The sequence below is a fragment of the Harpia harpyja genome, chromosome 9, assembly GCF_026419915.1.
Source record: "Harpia harpyja isolate bHarHar1 chromosome 9, bHarHar1 primary haplotype, whole genome shotgun sequence".
Lineage (NCBI taxonomy): Eukaryota > Metazoa > Chordata > Aves > Accipitriformes > Accipitridae > Harpia > Harpia harpyja.
The window spans coordinates 25,517,781-25,539,754 of NC_068948.1; the positions used below are offsets into that span (position 1 = coordinate 25,517,781).

Here is a 21,974-nt window from a genome sequence, read left to right on the forward strand (position 1 = left end):
ACTGCTTGCCCCCAGGTTTTGCCTTTGCTGTCTGTGGAAAAAAGGGCAGGTGGGGTGGGGGGGAACAACACACCTGTCAAGGGTGTCTTTGAGGGAACGGGGGGCACGCTCCCCCCCCCCCCGTGGGTTTGGCGGTGGCAGGAGCGGCCTTCCCCTCCTTTATTTACACCTTAAAACTGTTCCGTTTCTTCAAAAGCCGAAGCTCTTTTCCAGGCCCGACGCCCCCCTCACCGCCGCGGCGGCCACCATCTTGCACGACGAGAGCACGGCGCAGGCGCGGGGAGCTGCGGGGCGCGCGCAAAGGGGCGGGGCGCATGGCGCAGGCGCGGCGGAACTGGCGGGATCAACGCGTGCGCAGGGAGCCGGCGGCGCAGGCGCGGAGGGGCGGTGGTGGGGGGGCGGGGGGCAGAGTCGCGGCGGCCCGTGTGAGGGAGCCCGGCACAAAATGGCGGCGGGGGGGCGGGCGCTGCGCGCGGGGGGGGCCGGCCGCTGACCGCGCCGCCGCCGCTCCCAGCCGCCGCCCGGGTCAGCCGGACGGGGGCCCGACGGGCCGCGACCGAACGATCGCCCTCGGGGCGGAGCCACCTGTCCGCCGTTTACTCCTCGGCCCGGCGTAGTCAGGGCCGTCGTATTCCCCGCCTCGCCGCGGCGGGTCCCGCCGCCTCCTAAGGCGCCGCCGCCCGGGTCCGGTCGAGAGCGTGAGCGGGAAGAGCCGCGCCGCCGCCGTCCGCGCGGCCCGGTTGGGCGAGCAGGGCGGGAAGATGGCGGCGGGCGGCGGAGGCGGCGGCCGGGCCTCCTCCTCCTCCTCGGCCGCCGCCTCCTCCTCCTCGGCCGGCGCGCTGGAGGCCTCGCTCGACAGGAAGCTGCAGGCGGTGACCAACACGATGGAGTCCATCCAGGGCCTCTCCTCCTGGTGCCTGGAGAACAAGCGGTATCACAGCACCATCGTCTACCACTGGATGAAGTGGCTGCGCCGCTGTGAGTGCGGGGCGCCGGCGGGGGAGGTGGGGGGAGACCGGGAACACCGGGGGCCGTGGTCGCGGGGGGACCGTCCCTTCATTTCGGGCAGGTGCTCGTCCACCTTCCCGTAGCCTCGTCCTGCTTCACCCGGTGTTTGTCGGGGCGAGGAGGGTGCGCGGGGCAGGAGGCTGTCGGCCGCCGCTGGCTGGGGTTGGGGGGTCCGCAGTGGGGGAGGGCGATGGGGTGCAGCTTACGCGGCTGTGTCGGAGGTTTTGGAGCCGACATCGGGCAGCGATGAAATCGGAGGGTCTCTGATCGTTTGGTACTCTGTCAGTGTTGCGTGGCCCCTGGGCAGGGTTTCTGCTTAGCATCACCTTGTCATGCTTAGAAAAACACAAAATTGCGTGTCTGCACCTGAATGGTGGCACCTTCAATCTCCCGAATTCTGCGTGTGCTTGCCCGGGATCTTCTAAAACGTTATTTTGAGAGGTGGGGGGAAAGATGCCTTCAGCGTTGTGGGGGCGAGGGACCCTCGCTGTCCCCTTCCATGGTCAAAGCAGCCTGTTGTGGGCACGAATAAGTATTGGGTGCCAACGCTCAGATTTGGCGAGCGCCCACGGGCGATGCAGCAGTGACCCGAGAGTGGGAAAGTTAATGTTTTCATGAGTCTAAACAAGGTGGCGTTATCTCCGCTGTCTCGCTGCTGTGTGAAGGTTTTGCCTGTTGTCGCAGGAGTTAAAGTAAGCTTTGCAGTAACAGGAAGATAACATTCCCATCCCAGAGCGTCGCTCCAGTTTGTGCTAAACCTTTTGTGAAGTTTGGGATAGTTGGCTTTCATTATCGAGGCCCTTCTGCAAAATGCGGAGGGCCCTTTTCCCCGAAATTTTTGATTTACCTTTTTTTTCTTGTCCATACATGCGTGATTAAAGAGGGTAAGATAAGAGCTCGACGGCTGTTCTCTGGTCCATACTGACCTACTGGTGAGGAGAAACTGGCCCTGGTCCATCCTGCCTCGCTGTCATTGCCCACCTCTCCTGGAAATCCTCATCTCTCTGACAGCCCCTGTCACCAGGGGGGTCCTGTGGGACCATCCTCAGTCCTCCCTCTTGCTCTGAGCACGTCCCCTCCAAACAAAATCCAGCTCACGTCTCTCCTCGGGATGCGCAGATTCCTCTGGACTTGGTGTCTCTTGTCACAGCTGCCGTTCTGGCTCCTCTCTAGGACCTCAGTGAACGTCTCGCTGTAGGTCAGACTCCTTGTTCCCTGACTGTGCCTCGGGCCAGGTCCTTGCCAGCGCAACTACCCCATGTTTATTGTCCTACAGCTCCTGTCCCGCTGGCTCGTGGAGCCGAGGCTCTTCCCTGGACTCCTGCCGCTTCTCCATGGCTGACATTCGTCTTTCAGCTCCTGGCCAAGGCAGCTGAGCTTCCAGAGACGCTGTTTTGGCGCTGCCCCTTCCTTCTCTCTTGCACTCCTCCATTACTCCTTCCTTCCTTCTCAAGCTCATCAAAAGTAATTTAATTGTTCCCACTTGCAGGAGGGCCCTTGATGCTCTGTTCCTGCCCTGCCAGCTCATGTCCGCTGCTGGGCTGTTGGTTCCTCCCCCTGAGCCCTTAGTACCGGCCTGGACTTTTTGTTTTATTTTGGTATGAGCGCTTTCAAGGCTTTCCTTGCGAGGATCTCCCCTTAACACCCCTCATGTTTGTCCAGGTTTCCTAAAGCATCTTGTCCGAGGTACCAGCTAAAACAATCCCCTGACAGCGGCCGTGATGCTGCTCTGCCCTGACCCCTGATTGTTTGGTTACTTCCCGCTTATGTGGTGGGGGTTTTTTTCCTGCTTTTCCCATCATGGTATACTTCATTCTCTGCCCCAAGGACCTCACAACCTCTCCCGTCTTCTTGCGCAGCAGGTCCCAACTCTGTGGTCCCAACCAGAAGAGTTCAGTGGTAATAACAACAGCGAGTGCAGCTTGCTTTTGGGTTCCTTTCCCAGCTTTTAAATATTTTAACTCTCAATCTTCTAAGAATGCATAAAAGCTGCTTTTTCCAGGGAGCTCATAGCAAAGAATGGCTGTGGTGGGATTGGGGGCTGTATGTCAGTGCTCTGCCCAGGTGAAGGTGAAGGCACCCCCCTTTAACTGGGGGGAGAAGTGCCTTCGTATCTCTTAGATGCACATCTCTGTTAAGTCTGAGACCCCTGAGTGGGGCATTTCCTGCCCGGTGTCTCTCCAGCGATGCCAGTATTGAGCTGAGGGTGGTTTCTTGCAGGAGGCTTTTAGAAAATGTCAAGTGTGGGGAAAAAAATCGGCCTTTTTATTCTTTATCTTCTATAAATCAGAGTAAGTAGGCGTTGGGCTGGCCTGCAGGTCAGTTGGTGCTCCTGCCTTGGCCTGTGAAGGGATTTTGCCTGAGCATTGGTGGTCTCGTGGGTGCTTCTGCCCTGAGGGGTGGCCGATCCCTCTCCCCCTGCACGCTCTTGAGAGGAAACGGCTGCATTTTGCTGTGGGTATTTCCTAGCATCTGTATTTTACCGTACCTTGACAGATTTTTCTGTGCTTCGCTGTTAGATACTCGTTTCAGCTGATGTGAAATGTCCAGTGTAACCAAAGAGGTATGTGGCTAGTTGGACAAAAGATTTGGTCCTTTCAGAAAAAAAAAATGAGTGCTGGTATTTCAATACATTGCTGTTGGCATGGGCATCTCCCTCCCCAGGTCAGGGCTTGTCCTGAGCATGAGCCAGTCACGGCTGCAGTTGCTGGCCAAGAGTTTCATGTCATAAATGTTTCTGCAAGGTAATGCTGCAATAACTTTACCTCTGGAAAGTTTCTGTTGTGAATCAAGAGCTTTCCCTCAAGAGGAGGGTTGTCTCGTCAGTGCGTCCAGGTGAGCAGCTCTTAAACGCGAGTTAAATTGGACACATTGCATGCCGGCCGCCCAGAGGCATCAGTTGATGGAGAAGGTGGCTGTCCTGGAGCTGAGCAAAAAGCTGCGGTGGGCTCAGTTATAAAATTTCCTGTTTCTTGTCTATAATTCCTCTCCAGTTTAAGCTGAGACAGTCTAAGAGTAATTAAGAAGCCATTCACCCGTCAGATGTGGCTAGTTGCATAACGTGGTTGAAACCCCTTGTACAAAGTATGTCTTGGACCCCAAGGTGCTTGGTTTTCTTTTTGCGGCTTGTCTGTAGCCTAGGTTATTGGTCTAGCATGGATCTTTCCTACTGTGCAATTTGGGTGAATCTTGTTTTGTAAATATTAGCTCTAAATCGAGGAGCTAAATTAATTCTGCCTTGGCTGAGGTCTGCATTCAGCCTTGTGGAAGTAGTGGCAGAGGTGATGGTGCGAGCTGTGCTCCATGCGTTTGGCATTTGTCTTGAACTTGGCTTCGGGTTTTTCTGCTGTGTTTGAATGCTGTGTGTACGTTGAATCATTTAAATCAAAGATTTATATATCTTCAGGATCTATTTTGCATTATCTCACAAGATACGAAATCAGTGCTATCTCTGCTGGTGGATAACATCGCCGAGATAGAAAGAGCATCCAGTGACCAGCGGGTGAACTAGCAGTGGAGTGCTGGGTTTTAATTAAGTCACAGAAAACCCATTTTGATGGGATGCTGATCTGATAGATTATTCAGGCTGGCGTTTTGGGGAAGGCTGGCTCTGAATCATCTCGGGAAGCCAGGCGAGCGCAGCACCACTCTGGTTGGATTTCCAGCCCTCCAGGCAGAGCAGAACGCTCCTCACTCCGCTTCACACTCAGACAAACAAACTCCTGTCTGCCGTGTAAGCATGTTTAGGGGGAAGGTTGTAAATAACATTTTCTGGTAGTGAATCCTTGGGCTTGTTGTGCTTGTTGCTGTAAAAGCTTATTCTGGGACATGGGAGTTGAGGCTCCTTGACATGGCAGCTGCTGGAGTGGTGTTGGAGTAGCCTGGTGGGAAGGATGAAAAATACCTTCAGCAAAAAAATAGCTGGAAAATACGTGAGGAGCAAAAGTACAGGTGAGAAGCCGGCTGCAGTGCCGGTGAAGGCAGCGGCTGTGCGATGCCTGGCTTGGGTCTCACACCTTTGGCCATGTGTCCCAGTGGCCGCTGTAGGCACGGGTGGCGGAGGGAACGGGGCTGTGGGGAGCAGGGTCGCCCCGGGGGCTGGCTGTCCCCTTGACTGCCGTGCTGTTCCTGCGCCGGGTTTAGGGCTGGACGATGCTTCTTGCTCACCCATCGGTCTGTAGTGATGCTCAGCAGGCACCAGCAACGAGCAAGAAGAATCAGTGCCACTTGTAGGGGTTCGTGGAGGGTCTTTGCTTCATGGCATCAACCTGTTGAGGATTTGACGATCAAACCAAACTAAGCCTTTGCATGTATCCTCAACTTTGCTTTCCCGAAGAGGCTGCCTTCTGTGAAGGATCTTCATTTTGAACAAACAACTTGTTAAATTATCCTTTAATATCAGTAGGTCAGCGTAGAGCTTGTACGGTCAAAATGTTCCTGGTGTGAGCTTTTAAACCAAGTTCACTGCATGCCGGGACTCCTGTGCTAGGTGGGTGCTGGACCTGGGTCTGCTTGGTTGGTGCCGATTCCTCTTTGGGGATCGAGCCCTTCCACAGGAAAGGCGTGCGAGAGCATGGGCAAGAGTTGTGCACAGAGAGGAGTCCCAGAAAGCACCGGTGTTTCATGCCCAGCTTCCCATAGGTGAGCACGCCCTGTCATTTGTGAGCAGGGATTCTCTGCTTTATGATAAGGCTTTTAAATAATTGCATTCAGTGTACTAAAAATAAACTAACCGTGTATTTCTGTGGCTGTGATCCTACTTTGATGGATTCCTTGCCAGAAGTCTGTCGGTGGCCACGGACCCTCTTTGCTGCATCAGAGAGGAATGTTGAAAAAGAGGCAGGTGATGAAATTTAACAATTAGTTTCCAATAAAAGCATGTGAGTTTATTGTTGGCTGGAAAATACTCACATAGTGGCTTTTCCTTAGGCGTGGTCTAAGGTGTGAATGAGTTTTGTGAAAATCCTGGCTTTATTTCTGGTTGGCTTTGAGCAGGAGGAGAGCGCAGAGCTGCCGGAGATTGAGTTGCCGTGGGGGGTGGGTTGGGGTTTTTCTGCGACAGGTTGAATGCAGGAGTGGTGTCAGTAAGGGGTAAGCTCCCACCAAGGGCTCTGGACAAGGCATGATGCTAAGAGCTTCCTGACGGGAAACCCGGAGACCAGGAGAGCTGCAAGGTGCAGCTGTGCTGTGGGAAGAGGCTCTGCTGCGGTAGGGACAACTGGAAAATGAAGCGGGATGGAGAATTAAGGGGTTTTTAGATAAAAACTCTGATTACTGGTGCAGCTGGGGTACAGCCGGAGGGAGGTGTAATGCAGGGAAGGTGGGAGCCTGATAGAGCTCATGGGCACGTGAAACAAAACTGTCTATTGTCACCGTTCCTATATTTAAATCCTCGTGTTGTGTTGTTAAATTAAGTGAAGAAGCTAATTAGCATGTGGATGAGCTTACTGCGCTACAAGCGCTGTTACTGGCCAACTGAAGAAGAGGTTTGATGAAATAATTAGATTTGGAGCTGAATATAAGGAAGATCAGAGGTGTGTTTGGCGTGGATGCATTTGGAGTACGGCTGTGGGTGGGAGGTCTGGGCATGAAAGTCAGTGCCAGCTCAGCAGGGACAGGGGAGGTGTTTTTGGAGAAATCGATCTCTGGAGGAGAAGGGACGGGGATCCGGGGTCCTTTGTGTGCCGCACAAAAGGTGGTGCCTGTTGGCGTTAAATTGCACATCAGAAAGGGCCATCCAGGCAGCCAAGGAACCAGCAGCGCTTATTAAACAGATTAATAAATATTGGTGTATCAATAGGAGGTGTTTAAAGGGATGTGGAGAATATCTCTCCCTGTCTGTAGTAAGTGCCCTCTGCACAGCTATGGACATAGGTACGTGCCCGGTAAAACCTCCCTGATAAAGCTGTGAGTCTTAGAGGCCGTTTTAAGCCATTACAGCTTAAAAAAAGGGAGACTTATGCATGATGATTCCTAGAAAATATGACTAAGTGGCCTCTAAATTATTAAACGGGAGGTTGCACTGAGTCAGTAGCCAAACAGGGTGATGCTGGAGCTTTGGAGACCAGACCAGACCCATGCTCTGGAGCGTTTGGGTTTTTTCCCCTGCAGAAGTTTGTCCTGTTTTGTGTTTGACCTCTTACGGCAGGCGATGCTGATCTCTCTGGCTGTACGGTTCCTCCTGCTGCGCAGGTATCGTAGAAATAGCACACGGTCAACAGCTTTCTAAGCCCAAGTCAGAGTTGAGGCTTGACGTTACCAAACATGAAGTTTTTGGGAAGATCTGGAAATTATTTGTAAATTGAAGATTTTCTCTCTAGTCCCCAGTTTTGACCGTTGGACTTGCCCTTGGACATGCCATTGACAGAAATGCTGAACACACTGCTGCCAAAAGCAGGCACTTAAATGTTGTTATCAAAATGCGGTTTACGTGACTACTTCTACTTGATGATGAATCTGAATTTTCTTTTTGTCTTTAGCTGCCTTTCCTCATCGACTGAACCTTTTTTACTTGGCCAATGACGTCATACAGAACTGCAAGAGAAAAAACGCAATTGTCTTTCGTGATACATTTGCAGAAGTGCTTCCTGAAGCTGCTTCATTAGTGAAGTAAGTAATGGTGTGTTGGAAGGTTGAATGTCTCAGAAAATGTGGGTTTTTTTCTTCTAACATCTCAAACTCTAGAAACATCAGCAAAATTTCAAGGATTTTGTTTGAACGCCTGTGTGGGTTTGAGCTTCTCTACAAGGAGTGTGCTAGAATGGGCGTAGAGCTGGCTTTTAATTTGCATGGGGGTCTCCTTGGAGTAAAATTATCACATGAAGTGGTGTGAGGGGCAAGTCTTGCACCAATATGTGTGTGCTGTGTAGCTCTGCCCTCCCCTTGCCTGCAGGCACTGGTGGCTCTTGCTGCTGCTGGGGGGGACAGTGGCAGACTTGGGGGAGCACTTACAGTGAGGAGGGGTGCAACAAGACAGGGAGGAAGAGGAGGAGGAGGAGGTCTTTGCAGTCTCCAGGGTTCTGCCTGTGGTGCCCACCAAGAGAACAAGTGTCGCAGATGCCAGTCTAATCCCTGCCTGGGTTCTGCAAGCTTCTCTGTGGCTCCTGTGCTGCCGTATCCATCTGCTAAAACATTATTTCAAGGTAATGCATTCTCAAAGGTGGTTTTGTGCTCCGCTGGAAATTAGAGACTTTAATTTATTAGAGTAATGTGGGACGAAAAGATGTCATGCTGGCACGTGTCCTGGTGGGGCAAGCCCTGTCCCATCGTTACCGCAGGATGCCTTGCTGCCCTCCATTTTGGTTTCTGAATCTTCCTCAACCAGATGGCCTTTAAGGGGCAGGACATGGTAAAAATACGAAGCAGCTCCTTAGTAGTAACGTGATGTTGCTGGTTTCTGTGTCTTTGGAACAGAGTTTGAAGCAGCAGATGGTTGAACGTAGCATGAGGCAGGGAAAAGGTTAAAGTTGGACTGCTCATTAGCTTATATTTAAATGTAAGTTGCCAGATGAGAAAGTTGCAAATACCATTAATAGATGCCAGCAATGAAGAGGAGGGAGAAAAAATTCTGGGAGTATGAGCTACCAAAGCAAAAGAGAGAAGGAAAAGCTACAGCAAGAATTGCAAGTTACCGATCCTTTGATAGCCCCAACAGGCTTTACCAAGCCCGGTCCTGTTCCGGATGTTGGTATAGAAATGATTAAATGGATAAAAGTTCTGTGAACCTTCTGCTTCCATCTTCCAGTGTTTGTGTACCACAGGAGGTGTGACTTGGCTACCCTTTTTGGACCCCGATGGAAGATTTTTGTCTCTTCCATGTGCACCTTGCTGGCCCTGCCAGGTGGTGTCATCCTGTCTTTCCCTCTGCAAAGCTTTGCGTGGCCAGGGACAGCAGTGTCACTCCACAGCAGAATCTCTGTGACCAGCCTTCTTCCAGTTGGTTTAAAAAGCAGCAAAAGTGTCCAGAAAACGCATCACACTTTCTTGGGGCACTGAGCTAGAACGCAAATGCAGCAGGGCTCAAAGTCGAGTCGGACGGCTGCTCAGGTGGTCTTTAAAAAGGTCCCTCCCAACCCAAAGGGTTCTGTGAAGCACCTTTCCTTCCATAGCTCTGCCTGGCAGGGCACCCGCTGCCTGAGGGTGCAGAGCAGCCCCTTTGCTCTGGGTTTGGAGCCATGCTGCAGTGCCAGTTGCTGCCCGGGTCCCACAGGGAATGATGGTGCCAGCTCCACTTTCCAATTAGAGTTTATTATTCCAAGTTGGAGTCCTCTGGGGCAGTTGCTTCTGGTTGTTGGCAGGGTTCGGGCTTGCATGCTGCCCTCCGAGCGCTAAATTCGGGGTGCGTGAACTTTAATTTGGGTTGCTTTGTAGAAAGCGCTCTTTGTTTGGGTGATTAGCAGGGTGATGACCGGTCTGATCATGCATTTTATCTCTCTTATCCCAAGAGCTGTCCCTTGGGTCTGCGCCCTTGTGTTGACTTGGGGGTCTACAGAGAACATGCTTTGAAAGTGGTTGCTTACAGATGTTTTATTTGTCATTTTTTTTTCCTTGAAACAGAAGCACCTGGATGAGATACACTATTTGACACCAGGCCATCTCCTTTTCTTTCTTTCTTTGGAGATTCTTAGAGATGACATTGCTTAACTCCCAAGGCTGATGCTGCTAGGCACAGAGGGGATGTGTGATCAGGGATGAGTGGGAGAGCTTGTCTTCTTGATGAAGTTCAACACCTCTGGTCATCTGCTCTACAGTCAGTTCTCTCTGAAGTAGTTAGTCTTACCTGTGAAGAGAGTCATGTTTTATTTTTTCCCCGCCCTGGAATAATCACTTTTTTCCCAGAGTATCCATATAGAAAACTGCTTTGGAAGAGTAACAAAATTTTTTTTTCCCATGAAGAAAGGCTTCAGAGAAATCCTGTTGGCATTCCTACTGCTCCAAAACCTTCTAATTTTACCCCAAAAAGGGCCCTGATCCATTACGATACGGAAGTGTGTGTTTGCTTAACTCCAAGCGTGCAGACTTGCTGCCTTGGTCTCACTGGGACCCCTTGCAGTAGAACTAAAGTTGTCACCTGGACAAAGAACTTCCCAGTCTGAAGGGTCTTTTAAAGTTTTTATTTAAATACATCATTATTTACATTATTATCCCTTCTAGAATCATGAGAAATTACAGTGTGGGCGTAAAGAAAACCCAATATGCTCTTCTTTTTCAGGGATCCATCTGTTTCCAAATCTATTGAAAGAATCTTCAAAATCTGGGAGGACAGAAATGTGTACCCCGAGGAAACCATTTTGGCACTAAAAGAAGCTCTGAGTAAGTTACTTACCCTTTGCATTTCTTACCTTACAGACTAACACATGAGCTTGGTAACGTTAAAGAAAATGTCTGGAATCACTGAGTAAAATGAGTTTATTGTGTGTATCTGTTCTTTCTGCATTTGCACCTAGCACAGACTTTAAAGTAGTGAGGTGTTGTACGTGAGCAGCACTGAATTAATCTGCTTCACATTTTTTGTACCTTTCTCAAGACAGCTCTGAATCCTTTCACGTAAGCTGGAATTGTTCCAGCTGAGAGTAAACAGAATGTGAAGGTAAAGTGGTCCTACAAGTCCTGAACATGGTGCCCTGGTAGAGGGCTTGTGTCCCTGGCTCTACCTTTGAGTCCCTTTCAGCAATAAGTTGTTTTTACTAATAATATTTGTGGCATCGAAAAGAGGCCTGGAGCGAAGCTGGAGGGTGAAGTGTCCTCGAGTACTTATGAAAGAACTCTGCTTAAAAGCTGAAATGACTAATGTTAACTGGAAACACGCATAGTCAGTTAAAACAAGAAATTAGCCGATACTCAAATACTTGAAGGAAATTAGTCCATGTTTCTGCTTTGCTTGGTTACATCAAGAGCTAAAGGTGCTTCAGGAAATCCTCACGTGTGGTTTTGAGAGCCAGTCGTCATCATGGCAGGAGAAACACAGTGTCTTGGGTTCAGGCTTTGGTGTGTGAAAAGGCTTTAGTTGGGCGTTGCATGTTGAGAAGTGAAGTTTATGTGTACATTCTGAAATCTCTTAATTTTTGTAACCTGAAAACAAAAGTATTTCAGATTACTTGTAAATTAGGTATTGTGTCTATTTTCCCAACTTGTATTACTTGCCTGTTGAATGATGATTTTGTAAAAGCCTACTTAAAGAGCAGAGTGGTATACTTTTATTTTTAGATGCATTGTGTTTTTCATTTTTACTCTGGTCATTACTGTGATTTTTGAACTGTCTTAGTGTAAGGGCAAACAGAAACTTGATTTAAAAATGGAAGACCATGCCACAGGTTGCTGTATTCCTGAGTAAACTTAGGTTCTCTTGGGCATCCAGCAGCTCATCTAAGGAAGTTGGTCTAGGTATTTTAAAACAAATTTCTGTTCACTCTTTTACCATGCAACCGTATGGCACCAAAACCAGATTCTTAAAGGAATCCCATAATGCCAGACTGCAAAAAATGAAATGTTTTCCAGGTACCACTTTCAAAACTCAGAAGCAGCTGAAAGAAACTCTGAACAAACAACCGAATAAGCCGTGGAAGAAATCGCAAAGTAAGGAAACAATGTGAACTCTCTGAACTAATATAGAAATTGCCTTCTTGAGGAACAGAAGAAAGGCTAGCCCAAACCGGGCAAAGTACCTGGACTAAAACATGAGCCAGCATGCATCTTCCAGGCTTGTAAAGCTCCTTACAGACTAATATGTAAAGCACCAAGGAGTTGTTGCTAGAGAACCACTTTTTAAAGGAATGAAGTAAGAGGAAAAAAAATATCTTTATGAGAGTGGAGGTTATGAACAGGAGAGGGAAGAGCTGGTGGAACTTCTTGGAAACTGGCGTTAGACTATTCAGAGATGGAGAGAAGACAGACAGAACCGTGTACTTTGGCAGCAGGAGGTGGACACTACCTTTGTGCTCAGGAACACATCTTCGACAGCAAACTAGGTGCTAGGATAAAAGAAAACTGGAAGCTGGCAGTGCAGATAATGAACTCTGGCGTCCGACAGTACCGGGAGTGCAGTCTAGCAGGAAATGCATTTATAATACACCAGTCTTACTAATCTTACTATACACTAAAGCTTTGAATGGTCCGTAAAGCGAGATGGTGGAATTTTAGGTGTAAGATGTGGCGTGCACCCGCCTGTACATGTGCTGAGATCAGAAGGTTAATAAAAGAGTTTGGAAGCGTTTATTACTGGGCTTAACATCACAAGCTGCTTTCCTAAACAAAAATGTGCTATATTCAGCATGGATGAAGGGTTTAGTGTTTTGCTGCTTATCAGATGTTTCTCCTTTTTTTGTCCAGAAACCAATGGATTTAGTGTCTCTTGATAGTGGGATTTGTTCCCCCTGCTCTGTTAATAAGATGTTAGAATAGAGGTGTGTTTTTAAGGTTGAGAGCATGTTTAGGCCTAGTAAGTACCGAGGGGAGATCCTGTCCGAAGGAAATGCTGGACTGCGTGTGTCAGCTCTAAGTCTGGCACTTAGGAAATAATGTTACCTTCCGTGTAGAGAGGTATGAACTCATTGGATAAGGCTGTTAGATCAACCCTTGCAGGGACTTGTCTTCCCAATGGTAGAGCTGGAAAAGGTATGCACAGTAAATTTTTACAGCATGTTAAAAAAAAAAAAAAAAAAAGCGATAGTATAATTTGTTGACCTCAGTCATTATCTAGCTGCATGTGACTGTCCCCCGATTAGGTAACGGAAAGCCAGAGCATTGAGGGACATCTGTGTGGAGGAGAAAATGTAATGAGTAACAGCGGCCTACAAGTCTTTCGTTGAATTATGTTAAAATATTTTCTATTAGAACTGCCTGTTGTGACTTACTTTTAGTTGGGGTGTAGTTCCTTCGTTTCTTTATATTTTTTCTTTATTCCAACAGCATCCACAAACCCGAAAGCTGCTTTGAAGTCCAAGATTGTTGCTGAATTCAGAGTAAGTCTGCAAGTGGAAATACTCTGTTGCATTAACCTCCCTCCTTGGGCTGTAGCTTTTGTGTAGCTTACATCCACCAGCAGCATAAGCTTGATGGGAAGCTCTAGTGTTCGGTGTCTTTTTGTTCCTCGGCATACAATGTTAGGGCTGCTACTGTTTCTGTGCACCCTTACGGACAACAAGGCAACTGGAAAGCATTCAGGAGCAGTGTGGAGGCTCCCTGCAGAAACACTGGTTTTAATCTGGGGTAACCTCATGCAAGAGAGCAGTTTGCCTTCTCAGGAGCTGTGTGAAATTCACAGGTCCTACACTTAGAGGGGCTGGCTGAGGCGTATGGTCAGATCGTTGTAGTGAAGGAAGAGTTTAGGGTGGCCAAGGAGATGGTGGCAAGAAATTTATCTGAATTAGGTCCCCCAAAGGAGTCCGGTGTGTTAGTGAAATGTGTGGGCACTAGTAGAGTTAAAAAAAGAAAATAAAAAAAGCCTCTCCCTAATCTTAGCCATCATCTACAAGGAGACTTGTAGAACTACAGCCTCTGCCTGAGCCTGAGTCTGCTGATCTCTTTGACCTGAGGTTAAAAATCCAGAGATTCGCACAGTTCATTTCTGTGTTAGCTCTCGTTTGGAAATGGTTTTGAACCGGAGCATTGTTTGTCGCTGAAGCAAGTTTGTGCTGTTAGCTCTGCACAGCAGGGCTTCTCTTCCGTGGAATGTGATGAGGATGCTGTTCTTGTTTGATTTTTTTCAGCCGCAGTCTCTCATTGATGAATTGCTATTATATAAGCGCTCGGAAGACCAGATAGAACTGAAAGAGAAGCAGCTTTCCACTATGAGAGTGGATGTGTGCAGCACTGAAACGCTTAAATGCTTAAAAGGTAAAGACAGCGTATAACGTACAAAACCTGACGTAATTGAAGGAGGCGCAAATACAGTTGTAGGAGGTCCTTGGTTCTGTTGAGCCTTAGACCAGAAATCAGACTGTGTCTGTAAAATGCCAGAATTTCAAAGTGCAGTTAAGAACCACCAAGCCTAAAGTCTTTGTTAATTTGAACCTGTTCATAGAAATCCACAGATACAGACCTCAGACAAAGCAGAAGTGATGAAGGTGTATTTTGTACTATTCAAACACGCCCTCCTATGTCGTTAAAACATGCATTGTCCTTAATGTATTCAGAACCCCATAAATAATTTTGGATTTAATATTTTAAGTGAAGGCATCCATCAATGGATACAGTTTGAGAATGCCAACTGTGAGTCCAATAGCAAGCAGTGCATGTTAGGGGTAAACGAACTGAGTTACGTTGAACCGTGTTAGCAGGAAATTTAATTGTAAAACTGCAGATAGCTCTAGCTGTGCTTGGTAATCCATGACTGCAGTCTTTGAAAATGGTCATTTACAGTCGTAACTTGTAGATGTGAACGCTGATGATGTTAGGAACCCTTGGAATATGGTAACAAAGGAAAAACAAAACTCAAGATTTTTGCCTCTTCCAAAATGGAAGTACACTCTCTGGGTAGTTGAAGGAGTAAAATTTTACACTTCTGTGTCTTGAATTTATTTATCACTAATAACTAGTTGAAAAACAGTAGAGACTGCTAGCAACTTGGCCTCTTTTTTCAATGGATATTGACAGGTGAATGGGGCGGTCTAGGGAGTGTACGGCATGATGTAGTGTCCGTTGTCTGAACTTCCCAGTTGCTGCTGTTGAGGACGCGCTTCTGAGAGCTGATTTCCTGTTTGGCAGAGGGCAGCTTATTTACGTGGTGTTAATCTCCTCGCAGATAAAACAGGAGGAAAAAAGTTCTCCAAGGAGTTTGAAGAAGCAAGTTCAAAGCTGGAGGAGTTTGTAAATGGCTTAGACAAGCAAGTGAAAAATGGCCCCTCTCTCACTGAAGCCCTGGAGAATGCCGGTATATTTTATGAAGCACAGTATAAGGAAGTCAAGGTGGTAGCAAACGTAAGTACGTTTTTCCTCGATCCTCCTCGGGCAGACCGACATCCGCCTGTGTTCAACTAAGCATCTCAGAAGCTAGAAAATGCATTGTCTCTATTCACAAATGAAGAAGTTTGGCGTGATTGTTGTACAAATGGTTTCAAAAAAGAGCAGGGTTGAGGTGTCGGGCAAGAAAAGGAGACGCTACAAAAATCCGTGGGTCAGAAGCTCAGTTTTTGTATGTTGCTGGAATTTTGTAGCCCCTCTGGATTTTTAAATGGGGAGAAAATTACAGTTAGTGTAACAAATCCTAATTCTGGATACTGCACTAGCTGTGATCAATACGCGAACTAGATGAATGAACAAAGAATTCAGTAAAGCATTGTAGAAACAACCAACGCCCCCTCAGCCCTACAAAAAAAAAAAAAACCAAACCAGCAGCATATTTGTTAGAAAACATTATTTTTTTTATGAAACTTGTTTTAAGTCACTGGAAAAAGGTTTTACCTTCCCCTTTTTTTTTTGTGGTCATTGCTCTGCAAGTCACACTGTAAAGCTGGGTTCTTACTGCAGAGTTCTCACTGCAGGGTACAGGTAATTCAAAGTGGTTTTCTAAGGCTGTGTGCTTCTTCATTAGGGAGGTGATTGAGGCATGCTCTCTTCCTGTAAAAGATACTCAGGCTGATGTCCTTTCTTTCTTAGGCTTATAAAACATTTGCTAATCGAGTGAGCAATCTAAAGAAAAAACTAGACCAGTTAAAAGCAACGCTTCCTGATCCGGAGGAGTCTCCTGTCCCTTCTCCAAGTATGGATGCCCCATCTCCGACGGGCTCAGAGTCCCCTTTTCAGGGGATGGGGGAGGAGGATAGCTCCCGGTCTCCGGTGGTGGTTGGAAGCCGCAAGACGGTATCTCCAGAGCCTGTGACGGATAATCGGGATGTGGAAGACATGGAGCTCTCTGATGTGGAGGATGACACGTCTAAAATTATTGGTACGTTCTGCAGGGGCAGCAGAGTGATTGTTGTGTAGAAATTACAATGAGACAAAACAGTCCTTTCAAGCCTCATTTGGGATAGAGAGGATGCCCAAAGCCCTTGTTGGGCTGCGGATTGGTGCTGTTGGGTTTCAATCTCCTGCCACAGTGCCCTGACACAAGCAGGGAAGTCCCAGTCTAGCCATGATTGTTCCCATCTTCCAAACCACTCATCAAATATGTTTTTACATAGCCTGCAGGAATCAGACCTAACATGCCAAATGATGAGAGTCCCGTTGAAAATCCTGTACCCTAAGTAATTCTTTGGGGACAGAGTGATGGTTCTGGTCTTGTTCTCCCCCCTCTCTGATGCAGTGGAAGAGAGGAAGGAGAAGCAGGCTGCTCCAGCTTCGGCACCCACAAAGACTGAAAGCGTCCCCAAAGCGGTGCCGTCTACCGCTGCAGCAGGCACAACTTTGGTGACGCTGACGACACCTGCCCAGACTCCTCTGACTCCTCCAGCTCCAAAGGTGGTGAGCGCTGCGCCCGTCCCTCCATCACCAGTGCTTGCATTGCCCAACCTGGCCAACGTGGACCTGGCAAAGATCAGCTCCATTCTTAGCAGTTTAACTTCTGTAATGAAAAATACAGGTGAGTGCTGAAGTGGTACTAGCCCAGGTGTTTGGTTAACAGAGCTAACAACGGAGTTGTGTTTTCTAATCTTTTAAAGTTTTAATTGTCTCAAAATAAACATGAATGAGTTACTACTTAAAAGATCTGGCTCAGTCTTTCTGACACATGACTGTCAGCTTCATGAGCCTCTCCTTGCTCAGACTCTGTGGAGCTCTGCTGCAGTTGTATCTGTGGAAAACTTGAGCCAAAAAAAGTTTCTGTTAATGAAGCAACGTACGTGAGTGGTGTGTGCTTCCATCCTAGGTGTCAGTCCTGCCTCGAGACCTTCTCCGGGAACCCCGACGAGCCCAACAGCTCTTACTAGCGGCCTGAAGACTCCTGTCATGGTGACTCCATCTGTTCCTTCAAATCCGTTAGCAAACATTCTCTCCAAAGTTGAGATAACTCCCGAAAGTATTTTGTCTGCTCTCTCCAAAACCCAGACTCAGACTGCACCAGCATTGCAAGGTACCGGAGCGGGTCTTGAGGGAATGGCTAACTGTGTATAGATGGCAGTGGCCACGCTGAAACGTGCTGCTGTGCTTGTCCTAAAGTGAAAATGAAGGGAGAAAATCTTATTTGGAATGTATCACATCTTTGGCAAATGCATGACTTTTTCTCAGGTAGCATTTCTGTTATGGACCAGTGAGTTTTATTGCTTTTCTGTACATCTTCCTATTTTTGCCGTGACCAAGGGCGCTTATCCAGAACGCTTTGTGGAAGGGCACTGAATGGGACATGAGACCAAGAGAGGTCTTTGTGGTTTCCCTGTGCTTCCGAGAGCACTTTTTTCAAGCAAAAAAATTCCCAGAGATGCTGGTCCTGCTTCTGCGCCTTGCATGTGTAACCCTGGTTGGTAGTGCAGTGGTTTTTACACCTGGTTACAAAGCCAGGATGAGTTATTACCCACCTTATTCAGATGTATGTTGTAATTTATAGATCAATCTGAGCCTCTGGCAAAAGTTTGCACCTCGGTGGGTGCTAAGGGCAATATTAATGCAGCAAAATCCAGTCATTTTCCTGGCTAGAACATGAAGCGGTTTTAAGGAACGACATCTGCAGTACAAATACCGAAACCTTTCCCTTGACAGCAGCTCAGGTTGATTTGCCTCTTACCTGAATATCTGAACGCAGCGTTCTTTTTTCCAGGTTTGTCATCCTTACTTCAGAGTGTTGCTGGAAATACCGTTCAGTCAAGCGAAACTGCTTCACAGAGCACTTCAGCATCGCCAGCCAACACGACTGTTCCTTGCGTGAAGGGGAGGAATATTCCTTCCAATACTCAGTCCTTTATATCCAAAAGTTTTGGTTATTCTCCAAATTCATCTACCGCTGAGGTTTCCTCAACTTCAGTTAATAAGACTCCCGTGGGACATACCCCAGGGCTGTCAAGCTCCAGTTTTAAGCCGCCAACCAATTCCCTGGGATTTTCCAGTTCCCACCCTACCAGCCCTTCTTCCCTTTTGCCAACAGAAACCTCACTGGGTCAATCCTCCGAAATTTCAAAAGCGAAGCTGGAATCAGAACCCCCTTCTCCGAGCTTGGAGATGAAGATACACAATTTCTTGAAGGGAAATCCTGGCTTCAGTGGTCTGAACTTGAATATTCCAATTCTCAGCAGCTTAGGGTCCAGCATCACAACAGAAAGTCACGCATCTGACTTCCAGCGCGGTCCTACCAGCACTTCCATGGACAATGTGGATGGAACACCGGTGCGCGATGAGCGAAGCGGGACGCCCACCCAGGACGAGATGATGGATAAGCCAACATCAAGCAATGTCGACACTATCTCCCTGCTGTCGAAAATCATGAGCCCTGGTTCTTCTACTCCCAGCAGCACAAGGTCACCTCTTCAGAGCCGGGACGACGGATATTCCCAAGAACTCTCCAATTCTGTGCACACCTACCGGCCCTTCGGCCTTGGTAGAGAGTCTCCATCTGGCCTGTACAAGCAGTCTGCAGACAGCATGGAGATACCTTCCTCTTTAATGGACTCCTCCCAGGAGAAATTTTACCCAGACACGTCTTTTCAAGAAGACGAAGATTACCGCGACTTCGATTACTCCGGGCCGCCGCCATCGGCCATGCTAAACCTGGAGAAGAAGCCTGCCAAGTCGATCTTGAAATCGAGTAAACTCTCTGAAGCTGCAGAGTACCAGCCGGTCCTGTCCAGCTATGGTCAAAGATCACAGGAGTTTGGTGTGAAGTCATCCTTTCCTCAGTCGATGAGGTCTATTCTTGATCAGAGCGAGAGCTGCGACCCACTGGCATCATCTCCAGGGATGTATGGGAGCTACAGCCTCAGGGGAAACGACTCCACCTCGGACGGCTCCCCTTCGCCCAGCAAGAATGATGTGTTTTTCACACCAGACTCCAATCACAACAACTTGCCAAAATCAGTGGTGCACTCCGGCCTCTCGCAGAAGCAATACCCAGACTCGCCCCACTCGATTCCCCACCGCTCACTTTTCTCTTCTCAAAACACCCTCTCCAGCCCTGCAGGCAGAGCACCCACGGCAAGTGTGGAGAAATCATTGGGTTCTTCCATTTCTGCCACGTCGACCATTGAGTTCAAGAACATGCTCAAAAATGCCTCCCGTAAGTCCTCTGAGGAGAAGCATTTTGGCCAAGTTTCCAAAAGTAGCTCCAGTGAGGGGGTGAGCTTGTCTGGTCACGGCCCGGCCGGAGCTCCCCAGGGAGAGCCGCAGCCGCAGGAGGAGCACTACCGCATAGAGACCAGGGTCTCCTCGTCCTGCTTGGACTTGCCTGACAGCACTGAGGAGAAAGGGGCCCCCATCGAAACGCTGGGTTACCACAACGCCTCGAGCAGGGGGATGTCAGGAGAGCCCATCCAGACCGTGGAGTCCATCCGGGTTCTGGGAAAGGGGAATAGAGGACACGGGCGAGAGGCAAGCCGAGCGGCGGGGTGGTTCGAGATGAGCAGCGGTGGGAGCGCCTTCGATAACGGGCCCTCAGGCACATCAGAGCTGCCTGGCATGGGGGGCTTCCCAGCACCGTACAAGGAGCACGTGCCGCCCTTCCAGGAGAGCGTCAACAACTTCCGAACAAATAACTTCAGCCCTGCTTTCGAGCACCACATGCCGCCACCGCCGCCCCTCGCGCCACCTCCCATTGAGCATGGGACTCCCTTCCAACGGGAGCCGGTGGGTCCGCCTGCTGGGCCCCCAGCTGCCCCCCCCAAGGACCACGGCAGCCTCTTCCCGAGGGATCACTCGGTCCCTCCCCGCATGCCGTCGGTAGATCACGCCAACCCCTTCTCAAAGGAAACCTCCACTCCGCTCTCGCTGCCCCATGGTGTCCCCCCACCTCCCTCTGTGGAGCATGCTGGCGTCCCCTTCCCCACCCCCCCGCCGCCCCCTGTCCCCGGGGAGCACGCCGGCGTCCCCTTCCCCTCCCAGCCGCCGCCGGCCGGGGAACACAGCGGTGCCCCCTTCCCTGCGCCGCCCCCCATGGCGGTGGAGCACGGTGCCGGCGCCTTCCCCAAGGAGCATGGTACGATCCACCAAGGGACGATGAAAGAGCATTTCGCCGTGCACGCTGGATCCCGGGAGCCAGTGACCCAACCCCAACAGCGGGACCACGCCGCAGCCCCCCTGTCCCGCTCCCGTGAGGCCGTGGGTCTGACCCCCCTCTCCAGGGAGCAGCTGGGGGCGGCCCGTGGCCTGGGCCCCCCCACTCACAGGGACGGTGGGAGCCGTGGTGGGGTGCTGGTCAGGACACCCCGGGCTGACTTCAGGCCGCGAGAGCCCTTCGTAAGCAGAGACCCCTTCCATAGCCTGAAAAGGCCCCGGCCGCCCTTCGGGAGGGGGTCCCCCTTCTTCGCCCCAAAACGCCCCTTCTTCCCCCCCAGGTACTGAAGCAGACGCCCAGCTCCCGAGCAAAGGCATCTGGACGCTGTAGAGAGCAACAGAGTAGCGCTTTCACTTGTTTTTTCCATAATTTTTTTTTTCTTTTCTTTCCCTCAAGAGCCCCATAACCACCTCCTAAATTAAATGTTCTGTAATTTTTAATTTTTTTTTTTTGCGGTTGTTTATTTCCCAAGCCCACCCAGTTGGTGCGAGACTAGAAAAAAAAAAAAAAGTTTTAACGAAAAGAAGCAGCATTGCTGTTGAAATAAAAACTTCCAGTAGTAGTTTAAAAAGTTAAAAGAACAAAAAAAACCACAAAAAAAAAGAAAAAAAAAACCCGAAAGGAAAGATGAAGCGTGCTGTTGGGATGTTGTTTTTTAGCCAATTACCAAATCGCTGCTGCAGTGAGGAGTGAAGGGTCCAAGCGCTGGCGGTGGCAGAGACCCCCCCACACCCCTCCTGTGCCTTCCTTTGCAGCGACGGTCACCGCTCCCCCTCCGGCTGGCAAAAACCACCAAAAAAAGGCAAAAAGGAAAAAAAAAACAAAAACAAAACCAAACCACCCCACGATGATCTCTGCTGCCACCGGCTGGACTGTTTGGCTCCCGGCACCCCGGGAGCAAGGAGGGGTCCCCCAGCCTGTGTCCCCCCCCCCCCTCCAGCTCACCTGCCGCGGGAAAAAAATGTTGTCTGTCTGTTGGTTGGTTTTTGGTTTATTTGGGGGGGGGGAGTGGGGTGGTGTTTTGTTTTGTTTTTTTCCTCTTCCCCTGGGAACACTGTTGACTTTCTACGTGTGTGTATATAATAATCACTTTTTAATTCCATCTCTCGGATCGTTCAAAACGCGCAGATGGAGCCCGCGGGGGGGGGGGGGCTCGGGGTGCTGCCCCTCCCCCCCCCCCGCGCAGGGCCGCCCCGCAGCCGCGCCGGCGGCTTTTATATGAAGTTGGAATTTTACTTGATTTATTTTAATTTTTTTTGTTGGGTTTTTTTGGTTTTTTTTTTTTAGTTGCTAGAATCCATCATATATGTTTGATAAAGGTGTAGGGTTAAATATCTACATAAAAATTACAAAAACGAGAAGGTGGCGGATCCTTTCTTTGTCGCGTGCACTCGGTCACATCGGTCCTGCGGGGATCCCACCGCCGCCGCCGGCCATGGCCCCCGGGGGGGATTCTTCCCCTCTCCCGGCCCCGTGGAGCCGGCCTGGGCCCGCACCGAGCCGGGGGGGGGGGGGGGGGGCGGGCTGGGGTCGTGGCTGACTAAACCCCCAGTCCCCTCTGGATACCCGGGGCCGTGGGAGAGCCGGGGGCTCTGAGGCGTAAGGACCCGCCTTGAGGGCGTCCCGTTACCTCCCCCCCGCGTTGTCAGTGGTTCCGTCCTGCCCGCACCGGGACAGCGGGGCTTCCCCATGGGCGGGCGAGTCCAACGCGGCCTCCAAGCTGGGGGGGGGGGGCGAGGACCAGCCTGAGGCCGCACGCGCCGCTCCCGCCACACGGGGAGTGCGTGGGACCTAGGCGTTCGGCTTCACCCCTGGGAGGGATCACCCGTCCCTGGCT

General features: G+C 49.7%; 1 protein-coding gene across 2 annotated transcripts; it reads left to right on the forward strand.

The window, feature by feature from the left end:
- Positions 1–420: 420 nt before the first annotated feature.
- On the forward strand, positions 421–21,509 carry RPRD2 (regulation of nuclear pre-mRNA domain containing 2). 2 transcript variants are annotated; one of them, XM_052796579.1, is made up of 11 exons: positions 422–978; positions 7,488–7,617; positions 10,220–10,320; positions 11,506–11,583; positions 12,916–12,968; positions 13,716–13,842; positions 14,750–14,925; positions 15,604–15,892; positions 16,250–16,525; positions 16,811–17,014; positions 17,696–21,509. In XM_052796579.1, the coding sequence occupies exons 1-11, from the start codon at positions 762–764 to the stop codon at positions 20,422–20,424; spliced, it is 4,380 nt and encodes a 1,459-aa protein (XP_052652539.1). In that variant the 5' UTR covers positions 422–761; the 3' UTR covers positions 20,425–21,509. The 2 variants fall into 2 exon arrangements, with proteins under 2 accessions (XP_052652540.1, XP_052652539.1); XM_052796580.1 differs by lacking the exon at positions 11,506–11,583 and having other exon boundaries at positions 421–978.
- The last annotated feature ends 465 nt before the right edge of the window (positions 21,510–21,974 follow it).

Bases quoted from the DNA above. Each gene is read 5' to 3' on its own strand.
- RPRD2 (XM_052796579.1), top strand. From the start codon at position 762: ATGGCGGCGGGCGGCGGAGGCGGCGGCCGGGCCTCCTCCTCCTCCTCG. The intron at 7,618-10,219 runs GTAAGTAATGGT...CTTCTTTTTCAG, and splicing joins GAAGCTGCTTCATTAGTGAA to GGATCCATCTGTTTCCAAAT. The intron at 10,321-11,505 runs GTAAGTTACTTA...AATGTTTTCCAG, and splicing joins GGCACTAAAAGAAGCTCTGA to GTACCACTTTCAAAACTCAG.